General features: G+C 51.9%; 1 protein-coding gene across 6 annotated transcripts in view; it reads left to right on the top strand.

The window, feature by feature from the left end:
• The first annotated feature begins 5,505 nt into the window (after window positions 1-5,505).
• The window catches only part of LOC120388075 (deleted in malignant brain tumors 1 protein-like), a 47,118-nt gene continuing 38,930 nt past the window's right edge, over window positions 5,506-13,693 (top strand). For all 6 annotated transcript variants that reach the window (XM_039509636.1, XM_039509637.1, XM_039509633.1 and 3 more), the window contains exons 1-2: window positions 5,506-5,735; window positions 13,333-13,359. In XM_039509636.1, coding sequence (XP_039365570.1) covers window positions 5,615-5,735; window positions 13,333-13,359 — 148 coding nt within the window. In that variant the 5' untranslated portion in view covers window positions 5,506-5,614. The remainder of the gene's footprint in view (window positions 5,736-13,332; window positions 13,360-13,693) is intronic.

Raw genomic sequence — 13,693 nt, 5'->3', positions numbered from 1 at the left:
CTGTGAACAATCCATTGAGATAACCCCCTACCTTGCTGTGAATGAGGCAGGCAGGGGGATGAGTGTTTGCTTGAGGATAGAAACAGCGGGGGCAAGGGAGAGAAAGGGAGTCAGTTGGAGCAGCTGCTTATCTGGTCTGCAGGCTGTTTGCAGTTAAGAGTAAGGGGTCGGGAAAATTTTCTGATTTTGCAAGGCAGGGAGCTGATACACAGTGTCGGCTCCAAAAATCCACTCTCTCTCTCTCCCCTGTTCCCTGTCACACTCCACCCCACCCCCCTCTTTTGAAAAGCATGTTGCTGCCACTTGAACGCTGGGATAGCTGCCCATAATGCACCACTCCCAACAGCACTTCAAATGCTGCAAATGTGGCCACACTGCAGCGCTGGTAGCTGTGAGTGTGGCCACACACCAGCGCTTTCCCTACACAGCTGTACGACCAGCACTGTAACTCCCAGCGCTGCAACTCTCAAGTGTAGCCAGACCCAATTATGGGCCAAATGTGAAGGTTTTGAATGTACAAGACATTCAGAGAGAATTATTTGCAGTGCTGAGGAGGAGCTGCTGATGGTACATGTAACAACAATGACAAAATTAAATACATCAGAAAAAGAAGTCTGCCAAATAAGCATTGGGAACACTAAATGACTGAGGTGCTAAAGGAGCACTCAAGGAACACAAGGCCATTGTGGAGAAGCTAAATGAATTTGTTGCATCAGTGTTCACTGATAGCCGATAACAATGAAAGTTGATAGAAAGGGTAGGAAAAGGAGACGTATTGGAGCATGAGCTTTCGTGGGTGAATTCCCACTTTGTCGGATGCATGTAGTGGAAATTTCCCGAGGCAGGTATATATATGCAAGCAAGAATCAGGCTAGAGATAACGAGGTTAGTTCAATCAGGGAGGATGAGGCCCTCTTCTAGCAGTTGAGGTGTGGCAATATACAAAAACCTGTAGGAGAACACTTCAACCTCCCTGGCCACACAATAGCAGATCTTAAGGTGGCCATCCTGCAGCAAAAAATCTTCAGGACCAGACTTCAAAGAGAAACTACTGAGCTTCAGTTCATCTGCAAATTTGACACCATCAGCTCAGGATTAAACAAAGACTGTGAATGGCTTGCCAACTACAAAACCAGTTTCTCTTCCCTTGGTTTTCACACCTCAACTGCTAGAAGAGGGCCTCATCCTCCCTGATTGAACTAACCTCGTTATCTCCAGCCTGCTTCTTGCTTGCATATATATACCTGCCCCTGGAAATTTCCACTACATGCATCCGACGAAGTGGGTATTCACCCACGAAAGCTCATGCTCCAATACGTCTGTTAGTCTATAAGGTGCCACAAGACTCTTTGCTGCTTTTACAGATCCAGACTAACACGGCTACCCCTCTGAAACTTGAATATGTGTGAAGTGGGTTTCATAGCAGGCACATGACAGGCCTTTTGAAGCTGTGCTCTGAGGTGAAAAGACCACTATCTGCTGATTACCTGCACCTGGGAACCCCAGATCCAACTATCCAAGTGAACTGTAGAAAGGATGGTCTAAACTTTTCATGAGTGTGCTAGTTCTGAGCTGAGGCTGTTAGGAACTTGTGACCATGGAAGCGATTCCTTGTTGGGGTTTGAAGGACTAATCACGATCTGGAGCCCACTCTGGAGTTGGGATGATCTCAGGGAAGATGACTAGCATGCGTGTAGGTTCTGTTAGTGCTTTAACATGTTTTCTCTATAATGCTTTTACCCTGTGAGTTAATGTGCTTGCTTAGAAAGAGCTGGGTGCTAACTTATCAGTGTGCAATGACACTGCTGTTAGTCTCTGAAGAGAAGGCAAAAGGCAGCAAAGGCAGCCTGGAAACACCCCAGTCTGGAGGGCGGGAGACAAGGGAGATGACAGCTGGGGAGCTGGAGCCTAGACTGGGTGCCCTTGCTGGACAATAGAGAGGGGAATACAGGTGTAGTTGCCCTGAAGTGTGACAGGATTATTCCACCCTCTACTTCTGCCTGTTTGGAGTTTTAAAAAGGGAGATTTTCAGTATCAAAATGGCAGAGCAGACCCCTGGGATTCCCTGGGGAAAGGTTGACAGCTGCTGCTTCACTCCAGAGACTCTGACTTTGTTGGAGAGACTCACTCACTGGAATGTCCAGGCCAACATTCCAGTGGGGAAAACCATCCTCAAAGCTGGATCATAAAGACCCCAGCCTCGTGCACATGAGATCCTGCCCTGTCTTCCCTTCCCTCCTGTGCTCCTTTCCACCCTCACTATCTTCTTCCCATCCTCCCTCTCTCTCTCTCTCTGCTCTTTTCCTGATTCATTTTGCAAGAGTCACTTTCCTAGACTGCAAGGCCAGCAGGGACTCTTGTGACCACCCAGTCTGACCTCCTGCATAGCACAGGCCGGAGACCCTCCCCCGGCAAGCCCTGCATCTAACCCCTAGCTTGTGGCTGGGCTGGAGGCTGTCATAGAAACACATCCAAGATTACCCAGTCCCCTGCAGGAAGCCGCCTTCTTGTGTCTCTGCATGGCCCTTCCTCAGCTTCCTCCCCACTGAGACCCTCCATCACTTGTGTGACCCCAAACTGATACTGGCCATTCCTGGCCAGACAGACCCCAAACAGCCAATTCCATCCCCCCAGCTCCCAAACAGCCAATCACATTCCCCCAACTCCCAAACAGCCAATCCCATCCCCCCAGCTCCCAAACGGCCAATCACATTCTGGCCATCCCCACAGCTCAGAGAATGGACGGCTGCACGCCCCCAGTGGGAGGCAGTAAGCAGAGCTGGGCAGAGTGGGGCTGAGCCCATCTCCTGCATGCAGCAGAGGAGCAGCTCAGTCAGCGGGTGGCACTGCAAAACTGTGCAAGGTCTCCTGCTCCCCATGCTGGCTCCTCTCCATCCCCCATCTGCACAGGCTCCGGCTCTGTCCTATGCCTCCCCACTCCAGTTACCGCCTCCCTTGGTGGCGGGAGCCCACCCGCCATCACTGCCAGGAGTGGGAGTTGCCCAGAATGGGGCTGGCTCCCAGCTCCAAACACTCAGTCAGTGAGGAGGTGTAACTGGAGCAGGGGGGAGGGGAGCTGGAGCCTGTGTTGATGGGGCGGCGAAGCCTGGGGAGCCCTATGAGGCAGCAGCTTTGCAAGCAGCCTGCACCCCTTGCTGACCTGGCTCACACACACACACTGTGAGCTCGGAGCAGCACGGCCCTGGCTGGGGTCACATGCCTGGCACAGACCAGGAGGAAAGATGCCTCCTGAGGGGCTGAGCCAGCCAAACCAGCCTGGCCCATGTCACAGGGAGGGAAGAGAGAGAGTGGAGCGGCTCCCCCAGGCTGGGGTTTGGGACAGTCTGATTCAGCCCTCAGTACAGCTGCCCCCGCCTGACTCCTGGGTTATATGCAGGAGCCAGCTGGTTGCAGGGACCTAGGGTCAGTGTGGATCTCCCCTTCTCTGCCTCATGGGAAGCACATGAGCTCCCATTTCTGTCCCAGCCAATGCTGCGGGTCCCTCTGGCCCATCCCACAGACCTGTCCCCTCCCTACAGTAACCAGCCCCAGCTGTTCAGTCCTCCCACAGAAGAGCCCCCTCCCCCAGCTCTAACCATCCTCACCCACCGGCCCTGACCCCTCAGCTCTGCTGGAGACTATTGCAGATGGGAGCTCAGCACTATGGGGAGAGGGGGTGCCCCATGGCTCTATCCAAAGGCAGGGCAGGTTCTCACTGAGCCCCAGCCCGGCCTCGTGCACCCAGCGCTATGCCAGTGATCCTGCTACGCACTGAGCCCTGGTTTCCATGGAGCTGCCCATGGGCCTGTCCCTGTGCTGTGACAGTTCGTGCAGACTCAGAGGATGAGGGTGAGGGGTTCACACGGCTCCCCCCAGCCTCAGGGCACCTGACCATTTACCAGCCTCCTGGCTCCCCGCCATTGTGCTGCCCATCCCCCAGCCTGCTCCCATCCCTGGACTCCCTCAGTAGCTCTGTGTCATCTGCACCAGTCTCCCCCTCCCCCGCTCACCCTGCTCCCAGCAGGGGAATAAATGTGTGAAACACCCACCCCAGGGCAGGCCCAGCCCCGTATCTCCCTGCTGCCAGGGGCAGAGTCACCACTGGGGGCTCCTCTTTGGCCCTATCCACAGCAGGCCAGTAGCTGCGGTTGGAGGCTGGGCAGCTAAGACATTAACTAGCCTGGCTGTAAACCCTCGTGCAGGCCGTGCAGAGCCCTTTAAACGTGTGTGAGCTGGGCGAGGCCAGGCCCGGGGGCAGCACACGCGGTGCAGGGTGAGTTGTCAGAGCACTGCCTGCACCAGGCTTTGGAACGGGCTGGGTGGGGTGTCAGAGCGAACACCTCTGAACAGCCGCAGGCCCTGGCAGCCGCACGCCTCAGCTACACAGACGGGCACCGGCTCCATTCAGATTGGGGGTAAAGCTCATATTAGGCCTTGTCCCATGGGAACGGTCTCAGTTCTTGTCACTTTTGTCAGCTGCTCCATGTGTAGGGGTAAGACCATATCAGCAGTGAGGACCTTGGAAGCCGAACCCAGCGCCCGCTTCCATCAGCTCTCGGTTCAGTTTCAGGACAGGAGACCAATGAATTACAAAGCGTGTTTACCAATGAAATCTGCTAGGCAGACAGTGATCACCTAGATACCAAACACTTCCCTGTTCTGCTGAGATCACCAAGGATGGGCATAGACCAAACATCCACCCCGAGCCTTCAGGAGCTAGCCAGAGACTGAGCCGCGTAATGCTCGATCTGCAAGGAGGCAGCATCCTTTCGGGATTTGCTGAGATGATGACATGGGAATGTGGCTTGGGCATAATCTCAGGTGCGAATGGACCTGCTGTAGGTACACGGCGGTGACCCCACGGGGAGAGGCCAGTGCAGTGATGCCCCTTCTCTGGGCAGACAAGTGCTGTGTCTACTCCACAACTGCAGTAGTGGCACAGATCAGTGCTGCAGCTACGCCGCTGTGGTGTCGTGATGCAGATTCTACAGCAATGGAAGGGGCTTCGCCATTGCCATAGTTAATCCATCCCTCCAAGCTGGGTGAACCTAAGCTTTACGTGTCGACCAGACCAAGCCTCAGCCTCGTTCAACTGGAGTAAAGACGTTCACATGACCCTCAGCTCACTTTAACTGCATGGGCTCAAGCTCGCACGCTCAGTCCAACAAGTGCACCTGCCCTATGTCCACCAGGCCTCCATGGATCAGTTCTGCTGACTCCCTGTGAACCAGCTCCAGGAACAGCCCCTCCACCCCATGTGTCCCAGAACCAGCTATTCCGAGGGGGTTTGTTTGCTCATCATGTTCCAGGAACACGTATTTCACAATCCAATGATTTCAATAAAGCCACAGCGCAGGGCACAAAGGTCACTTCTCCTCTGTGGGCTCAGTTGCACACACCCACTGGGTCACTGCAGGGAAGCGAGGAGGGAGGGGTCTCTGCAGTGAGAGGCCCGTCACACATCCTGTCCCCTTGGGTCCCTGCCCCCTTGGGTGCCTGCCCCATCTCCCCAGCCTCCCAGCCTGTGACCATCATAGCTAGCTCAGCCTGCCACTCTCACAAGGACGATCGCCTGCCCTAACGCCTGGTCACACTGCCCCACAAGGACTGTGCTATGAACATGGCGTTTCCCGGGTGCCTCTTGCTCCCAGCAGGGCACCCCCTTGGCAGGAGCTCGGCTGCCTGCACGGGAGCTGGGAACACAAAGATCCCCATCCTCCTGGCCTGGCTTTGGGGTGAGTGGCCTTTTCCCTTTTCTCTGGTTTTGAATAGCCCTGGGGGCACCCTGTGATTCTCCAGCCCCACCCATCAGACACGGCATAGCTGTGTCCTGGGAGCCAGGACTCCTGGGGTCTAGTCTGTCTTGGGAAGTGGAACGGGGTCTAGTGGATAGACCAGAGGGGCTGGGAGCCAGGACATCTAGGGTATATTGCTGCCTTGGGAATGAGAGTGGGGTCTAGTGGATAGAGTGGGAGGTGGGGGGTGGTGATACCAGGATCTCTCTAGCTGGATGTACGATTTTACAATACAATTTATTTAACTTTTGTTAAGTGTTAAAAGAGTAAAAAGAAACTGGCATGTCTCTGAATCCTGGAGGTGTTTCCCAGCCACCCTGGGCTGGTCTCTTTAGGAACACGGGACACAGAGTGCGTCATATAATCCTAGTCACACACTTATCAAGCGCCATCTTCACATGAGTTAGCACATTCTCTCTTCACCCATTAGGAGGGGGTTCCTGAACCTTCTTCTCATTTCCAGCCTAACATGACTCCTGGCCAGTTTATCCCCATTTGTTCTTGTGCCAACAATTTCCTTTGGCTTTATTTGGAATTAATCCTGCTTTGAACAGGGGTCTGGACTAGATGACCTCCTGAGGTCTCTTCCAACCCTAATCTTCCATGTTTCTATGATTCCATGAGTAGCTCTTCTCACTCCCCGGGGTTCCCATGATGGATTCATACAGAGCAACCAGATCCCTGCTCAGCCTCTGCTGTGCCAGCTAAACTGGCCAAGCCCCTCTTGTCTGACCAGCCTCCATGCCCTGACCGTCCTAGCAGCCCTTCTCTGCACCTGGTCCCATCTGAATCCATCTGTCTTGCATGCAGGTGACCAGAACTGCACACAGGATTCCAGATGATCGCCCCAAATGACCTAACTCCTGCCCTGCTCTCACTGTGTTTGTTCAAAGTTTAAGGCACCATTTCTTAACTATTATTTATTATGCAAACACAAGAATTCACGTTATGGCAGCACTGTATGCCGAGCTCAAGGCCCTGTGGTGCTGGGCTCTGCACTGGCAGGGCAACAGGCCCCCAAGAGCTCAGTCTAAATAGAGAGGAAAGAGAGGGGCAGTAGGGACACACAGAGGGGCTGTGATAGCAGCTGTTGGGAACGGAGCCCTGGTCTCATCACTCCCAGCCCGGTGCCCCTCAGCACTGCCACTGTGCTTGGTGCTGTACAACGCACAACCAGAGACAGCCACTGGGCTAACAGTCAGCCATGAAATGTGCTGTCCCCAGACACAGCCCATCTCAGACTCAGGTAGGCACTGACAGAGCCTGTGGGACAAGCACAAGTTAATATTACAAATCTCAGCTCCCTCTCAGCATCCACCAGCATTTCCAGAGGGCCAGCAATCCACTTTGTAAGCCCCAATATAGAGACGATGGCTCTGTTGCCGGACACTAAAAGAAGAGCTCATCACTGAGAAAGTTTGCAGATGACACAATTGGGGGAGTGGTAAATAATGAAGAGGACAGGTCATTGGTTGAGAGATCTGGGCAATTTGTAAACTGAGTGCAAGCGAACAACATGCATTTCAATAGCGCTACATGCAAAGGTATAAATCTAGGGACCAAGAACATGGGCCATACTTACATGGTGAACTCTCTCCTGGGAAGCAATGACTGTGAAAAAGGTTTGGGGTCCCGGTGGATGAACATGAGCTCCCAAAAGATCTGCTGTGATCATAGGATGCATGACCAAGGGAATTTCTAGGACAAGCAGATAGCTTATTTTACCTCCACATTTGTCACTGGTGTGACCGATGCTGGAATCCTGTGTCCAGTTCTGGTGTCCCCAGTTCAAGAAAGAGGTTGAAGAATTGGAGAAGACTCAGAGAAGAGCCATGAGAATGAGGAGAGGACCAGAAAACCTGCTTTATAATGATGGATTCAAAGAGCTCGATCTTAACAAAGAGAAGGTTAAGGAGTGACTCTATCATAGTCTGTGAGTATCTACTCAGGGAACAAGTAGTTCATAATGGGTTCTTCAATCTAGCAGAGAAAGGGGGAACAGGATCCAATACCTGGAAGTTGAAGCTAGACAAATTGAGGCTGGAAATGACTCATTTATCAAGGGTTGTGGTGGATTCTCCATCACTGTCAGCTTTTAACTCACAATTGGATGTTTTTCTAAACAACCCGCTCTAGGAATGATTTCAGGGCAGGTCTCTGGCCTGTGCTATACAGGACTCAGACTAGATGATCACAGTGGTCCCTTTTGACCTTAGAATCTATGAATCTGTAAAACCCCCTGAGTCAGCCTGAAACTTTTTACCATCCTACCACACTGGGCTGGGTGTGGGGGGCTGGGGCAGGTTTTGTGGAGCCCATAGGATCTCACAAAAGTGCTGAAACACTTTGCATTCAAAGTTTCTCCCTTGATTTGAGAGGAGCGCTGCTGGGACCCCACTGGGATTACAAGTCTTGTAAAGAATTCATTCACTAGAATGAGCGTAGCACATCAGTTCATTACTTACTTATTAGCCATAATGGATCATAGAATCATAGAAGATTAGGGTTGTAAGAGAACGCAGGAGGTCCTGTAATCCAACCCTCTGCTCAAAGCAGGACCAACACCAACTAAATCATCCCAGCCAGGGCTTTGTGAAGCTGGGCTTTAAAAATCTCTAAGGATGGAGATTCCACCTCCTCCCTAGGTAACCCATTCCAGTGGTTCACCACCCTACTAGGAAAATATATTTCCTAATATCCAACCTAGACCTCCCACTGCAACTTGAGACCATTGCTCCTTGTTCTATCATCTGCTACCATTGAGAACAGCCGAGCTCCATCCTCTTTGGAACCCCCCTTCAGGTAGTTGAAGGCTGTTATCAAATCCCCCCACACACACTCTTCTCTTCTGCAGACTAAATAAGACCTGTTCCCTCAGCCTCTCCTCATAAATCATATGTCCCAGCCCCCAAGCATTTCCATTGACCTCCACTGGACTCTCTCCAATTTGTCCACATCCTTTCTGTAGTGGGGCCCCCAAAACTGGACACAATACTCCAGATGTGGCCTCACCAGTGCTGAAAAGAGGGGAATAATCACTTCCCTCAATAAAGGTAATAATAATTGGAGATATACCAATCTCCTAGAACTGGAAGAAGGGACCTTGGTGGGTCATTGATCCAGCCCCCACTAGCAGGACATTTTTTTTTTTTGATCCCTAAGTAGCCTCCTCCTCCAATTGAACAAACAACAAACCTTTTAGCAGGCCAAAATGCAAAACCACTGAGCTATCCCTCCCTGCAACCCTGGTAATTGGGTTGCAGCTTTAAACCCAATCCCAGGATGTTCTGGGCTCCCAGTGGGTAAATTGCTAGGTAACTTGGGGGAAGAAGGTCACCTGGAGTTACTAGTGTCCCTCCCCTTCCCAAAGACAGTGCATCATGCCTAGCCTGTTCCTCGGGGCAACAGTAGGGTTGGTGAGAGATGGGTTGCTTCTTAACAAGATAACTTAGGGTGGAGTAGGGTCCCATTTTACAATAACCCGCCCCTAATGACATTACAATAAGCTCAGTTTGTCCTTTTTATCCGATTTGGTGAATCTCTTCATGTCTGGCCCCTTCAGAGATAGGTTCTTTTCTAAATTTGGACTAGCCATCCTGAGTTGTTTTCCCATCAAGAGTTGTGCGGGACTATCTCCAGCAGCTGCTATCAGTGTTGATCTGTAACTCAGAAGAGCAAGGAATGGGTCTTCCTGCTGTAGGATTTTCTTGGCTGTCTGTACAGCTATTTCAGCTTCTCCGTTCACTTGGGGTTATGTGGGAGGCTCACGATAAGATCAAAATCATATTTAGTTTGGAATGACAAATTCTGCTGCAGTGAATTGTGGTCTGTTGTCTGTCACTAGTAGCTCTGGAATACCAAAGTGAGCAAAAGTGCACTTCAGTTTCTCCATAACACTGTGACATGTCTTTCAAGTACATTATCTCTATATACCTCGAAAAAAATAGTCCATGATGACCGGGTAATGACGGCCTCTGAATTTCCATAAATCTGCAGCTAGTCTCTTCAAGGTCTCTCTGGTAGAAATATTTGTACACTGTTCAGTTCAGCAATGTCTCTTAAGTTGATTTGTACTGGATCTCCTTTCAAAAGCCCAATATCATAAGAACAGAAGAACAGCCATACTAGATCAGAGCAATGGTCCATCTAGCCCAGTATCTTGTCTTCCAACAGTGGCCAGTGCCAGGTGCCCCAGAGAGAATGAACAGAACAGGTAATCATCAAGTGATCCTTCCCCTGTCACCAATTCCCAGCTTCTGGCAAAAAGAGGCTATGGATACCATCCCTGCCCATCCTGGCTAATAGTCTTTGGTGGACCTATCCTCCATGAAATTCTCTACCTCTCTTTTGAACCCTGTTATAGTTTGGGCCTTCACAACATCCCCTGGCAAAGAGTTCCGCAGGTTGATTTTGTGTTATATCATCAAATCCTCCAGTGAGTTCTTCCACCTTTCTCACTAGGCCCATCGTGGCTGACAGGCTGCTGCTGAGAAGGTTGATGGTCTGTGGTTCTTTGATCACATGCACTCTGAATGCAAAGCTTTTGTCTTAGTAAGTTGTTTCTGTGGTGAACTGTCCCAAGCACTGAAGAGTACCTCCAGGGCTAGTCACAGCCCTCAGGTGACTTCAGCTATGGGAGGATGTGAAAGGGTGCACTCACCCTGAACTGGCTGGGGAAGGGTTAATTCCTCACTGTGGGCAGAAGAGGCCACGGCCCCATGTCCCTACCAGACATGCACCAAGTGTAGCACTTCTATAAAAGGGAACATCACAGGTCAGTCAGGGCAGACCGCTGGAGAGGAAGGACTCACACCCCAGGCTCCAGCCTGGGAGCTCTCAAAGCTCCAGACTTTGGGACCCTGAGTCAGTTTTACAGTCAAGTGTCTTGCCATGAACATTCAGTTTCACTCTCCAGCTAGGCTCCATGTCATCACAAGTGATGGATCCCAGAAACAACGGCTCTGGGTTGTCTGTAATCTGAATCAGCTCCCTAACTGTTCTGGTGCTGCAAACAGCTGCAAAATGTCCATATTTCATGCAAATATTACCCTATGTGCCTCTGGCTGGACATGTATCAACTCTTGGGATAGGACCTTTTCCACATCTGATGTATGTAGTCTGTCCTTCTTAGCCTGGGTATTCTCTCTCCGTGCCTCAGGTGTTTTATGGTAATGACCTTTAATACTCAAGTATCTGTTTATAGCTTCTAAGAGCTACACCAGAGAGTTTACAGCAAGGTAAGGCAGCTGTGCCAAGCTCTCTAATGTAACCACTTTGAGCTGATGGGAGAGCTCTCCACTTGGCTTAACTACTCCAACCCCATGAGCGGCAGTAGCTACATCAGTGGGAGAGCTTCTTCTGCCCACATAGCGCTGTCCACACCGGTACTTAGGTCGGTGTAACTTACATCACTCGGGGGGGGGGCTTTTTACACCCCTAAGCGCCATAAGTTATACCACAGCAAGTGCTAGTGTAGACATTGCCTAAGCTAAGCCATAGCTAGTTTCAGGTTTATCAATTTGTTTCTGCCTTTGGTCCTGTTGTTTGACTAATTCAGACTGGTTTGCTATTTGAACAGCTGGGGCTAGAGTTAAATCTCTCTTCAGATGTAGCTGCTGTGAAATTTTTGTATCTGTTAGCCTACACAGGCAGGCTATTGGGTTATTTTCAACCTTTGCATCCCCAAAATCACAGTTTCACGCAATATATGTGGAGCTTTTATAAAACATTCCAAACTTGCCCCTGGTTCTTGAGTTCTCTGCTGGAAAGAAGCTTCCTCATAAGCCACATTTCTCCGAGGTATAAAGTATGAATCGAACATAGCCAGACCCTTTCATAGTCACTTTTGTGACCATCTTCAGTAAAGTCAAAGGATTTAAAGATATGCTCCGCCTCCTTCCTGTAGCCTACATTAAAGACAACACCTGCATGTCTCCAGTTTCCTTGTGCAGCTTGGCAGAAATGTGAATTCTTCTTTCCAGTGTGTCCATGGTGAAGTTTGTGAAAGCTGAAGTTCTCTGGGGCACTGAAGAGTGGCCTGGTGACGAGATCCTGCAACCTTTGTAGCTTTGTTCCTTCTGTTTATGTTCTTAATTTACTCCACACGCCATGTCCTGTTCCTCTGTAACAGACATGGACTGGTCACAGAGCTTGCTTTTACACACCACAATCCTTTAATGCTCTGCCAGGCATGGCTGATATCAGCTTAAAACAGGGGCAGACAAACTTTTTGGCCTGAGGGCCACATCGGGTGGCGGAAATTGTATGGCGGGCCGGTAAGCGGAGGCTGTGCCTCCTCAAACAGCCAGACATGGCCCAGCTCCCGCCCCTATCTGCCCCCCCACACTTCTCGCACCCTGACGGCCCCCCTGGGACCTCTGCCCCCTCCACACACACACCTGCTCCTTCTCCCCTGACTGCCCCCAGAACCCCCACCCCTGACTGCCCCCCGCTGTCACTTCCAACCCCTCCTCACATTCCTGACTGCCCCCCCGGCACCCCTGCCCCATCCAACCACCCCTTCTCCCTGTCCCCTGACTGCCCCTGGAACCCCTGCCCCTGACTGCCCCCGCCACCTCATCCAACCCCACCGCTCCTTCCTGACTGCCCTCCGGGACCCCTGTCCCCAAGCAACCCCCCTGTTCCCTGCTCTCTGACCGCACCGACCCCTATCCACACCCCTGCCCCCTGCCCACCAGCCTGAGCTCCCCTGCCCTCTATCCAACCCCCCCTGCTCCCTGCCCCCTTACCGTGCTGCCCGGAGCACTGGAGGCTGCTCACGCCACCGCGCAGCACAAAACACCGGGTCAGGCTGGGCTCTGCAGCTGCGCTGCCCCAGGAGCTCGCAGCCCCGCCACCCAGAGCATTGCGCTGCCGGCGGGGTGAGCTGAGGCTGCGGGGGAGGGGGAACAGCAGGGGATGGGCCGGGGCAGGAGCTCAGGGGCCGGCAGGAGGGTCCCATGGGCCGGATGTGGCCTGCAGGCCGTAGTTTTCCCACCACTGGCTTAACATAAGGTATTTTACACACATCACCACCTAGTGGCTGAGCAGCATAATACACTTTTGCATCCCATGGCAGGGCTTGTGGGGCTGACACACTCCAGGGTGTGGGGAGACTAGCCCCAGCCAGGCCTGAGGGGAGCAGGGTGTGTGGGCCCTTCAGCGATGCAGGCAGTGTGAAAGCAGGTGGCTCGGTTTGGAAGGGCTGGTGCAGTGTCACTGGTTCTCACGTCGCTCACCACGTCTTGTATTTTGCAGGCTACTTAGGGCTCATACGCACTGGAAACATTACAGTGTAGATGCTACCAATGCCGATGGGAGAGGTTCTCCCATTGGTGTAGGCAATCCAGCTCCCTGAGAGTCAGTAACTAGGGTGACTGAAATATGACCTGCAGCTGAGACCTTTTCTCCCAGTGCATCAACAGATGGCAGGGGAGAGCTCACTCAAGCCACTGCTTACGTCAGCCAGTGTTTGGAGATCCCTGAAGTGTCCAGTCATAGAGATAGAGACTTACCTCATTTCTTTGCTTTCTTTCAGCTTCCATGACAGGACTCCCCATGGCAGGTAAATACGAACATAGGCAGAGGGTGAGGGGTGTGTGCGGGGTGCACGTTGCAGGGTGCAGCTCTGTGTGCAGCTATCTCATAAATATGGGGTGGGGAAAGACAAAGTTAAGATTATTTAAACTAGTGGTTCAAATGTAGAACTAGAGACCTGGGTTCAAATCCTGCCTCTGCCAGACTCACCCTGTGGACTCAGCCTCACTCCGTGCCTCAGTTCTCCCCACCAGTGAATTGTTAGTAAGGCAGACTGTCACCACAGGACAGTGCTCAGTTCAGCACGGGGCCGGCCCTATCTGTGTGGACGCTGTGGAATACAGAGGAGCCGAGTCAGCCCC

This window comes from Mauremys reevesii, linkage group 22 (assembly GCF_016161935.1).
Source record: "Mauremys reevesii isolate NIE-2019 linkage group 22, ASM1616193v1, whole genome shotgun sequence".
Lineage (NCBI taxonomy): Eukaryota > Metazoa > Chordata > Testudines > Geoemydidae > Mauremys > Mauremys reevesii.
The sequence above is the reverse complement of the archived record's forward strand: the minus strand, read 5'-3'. Positions and strand labels throughout refer to the sequence as shown.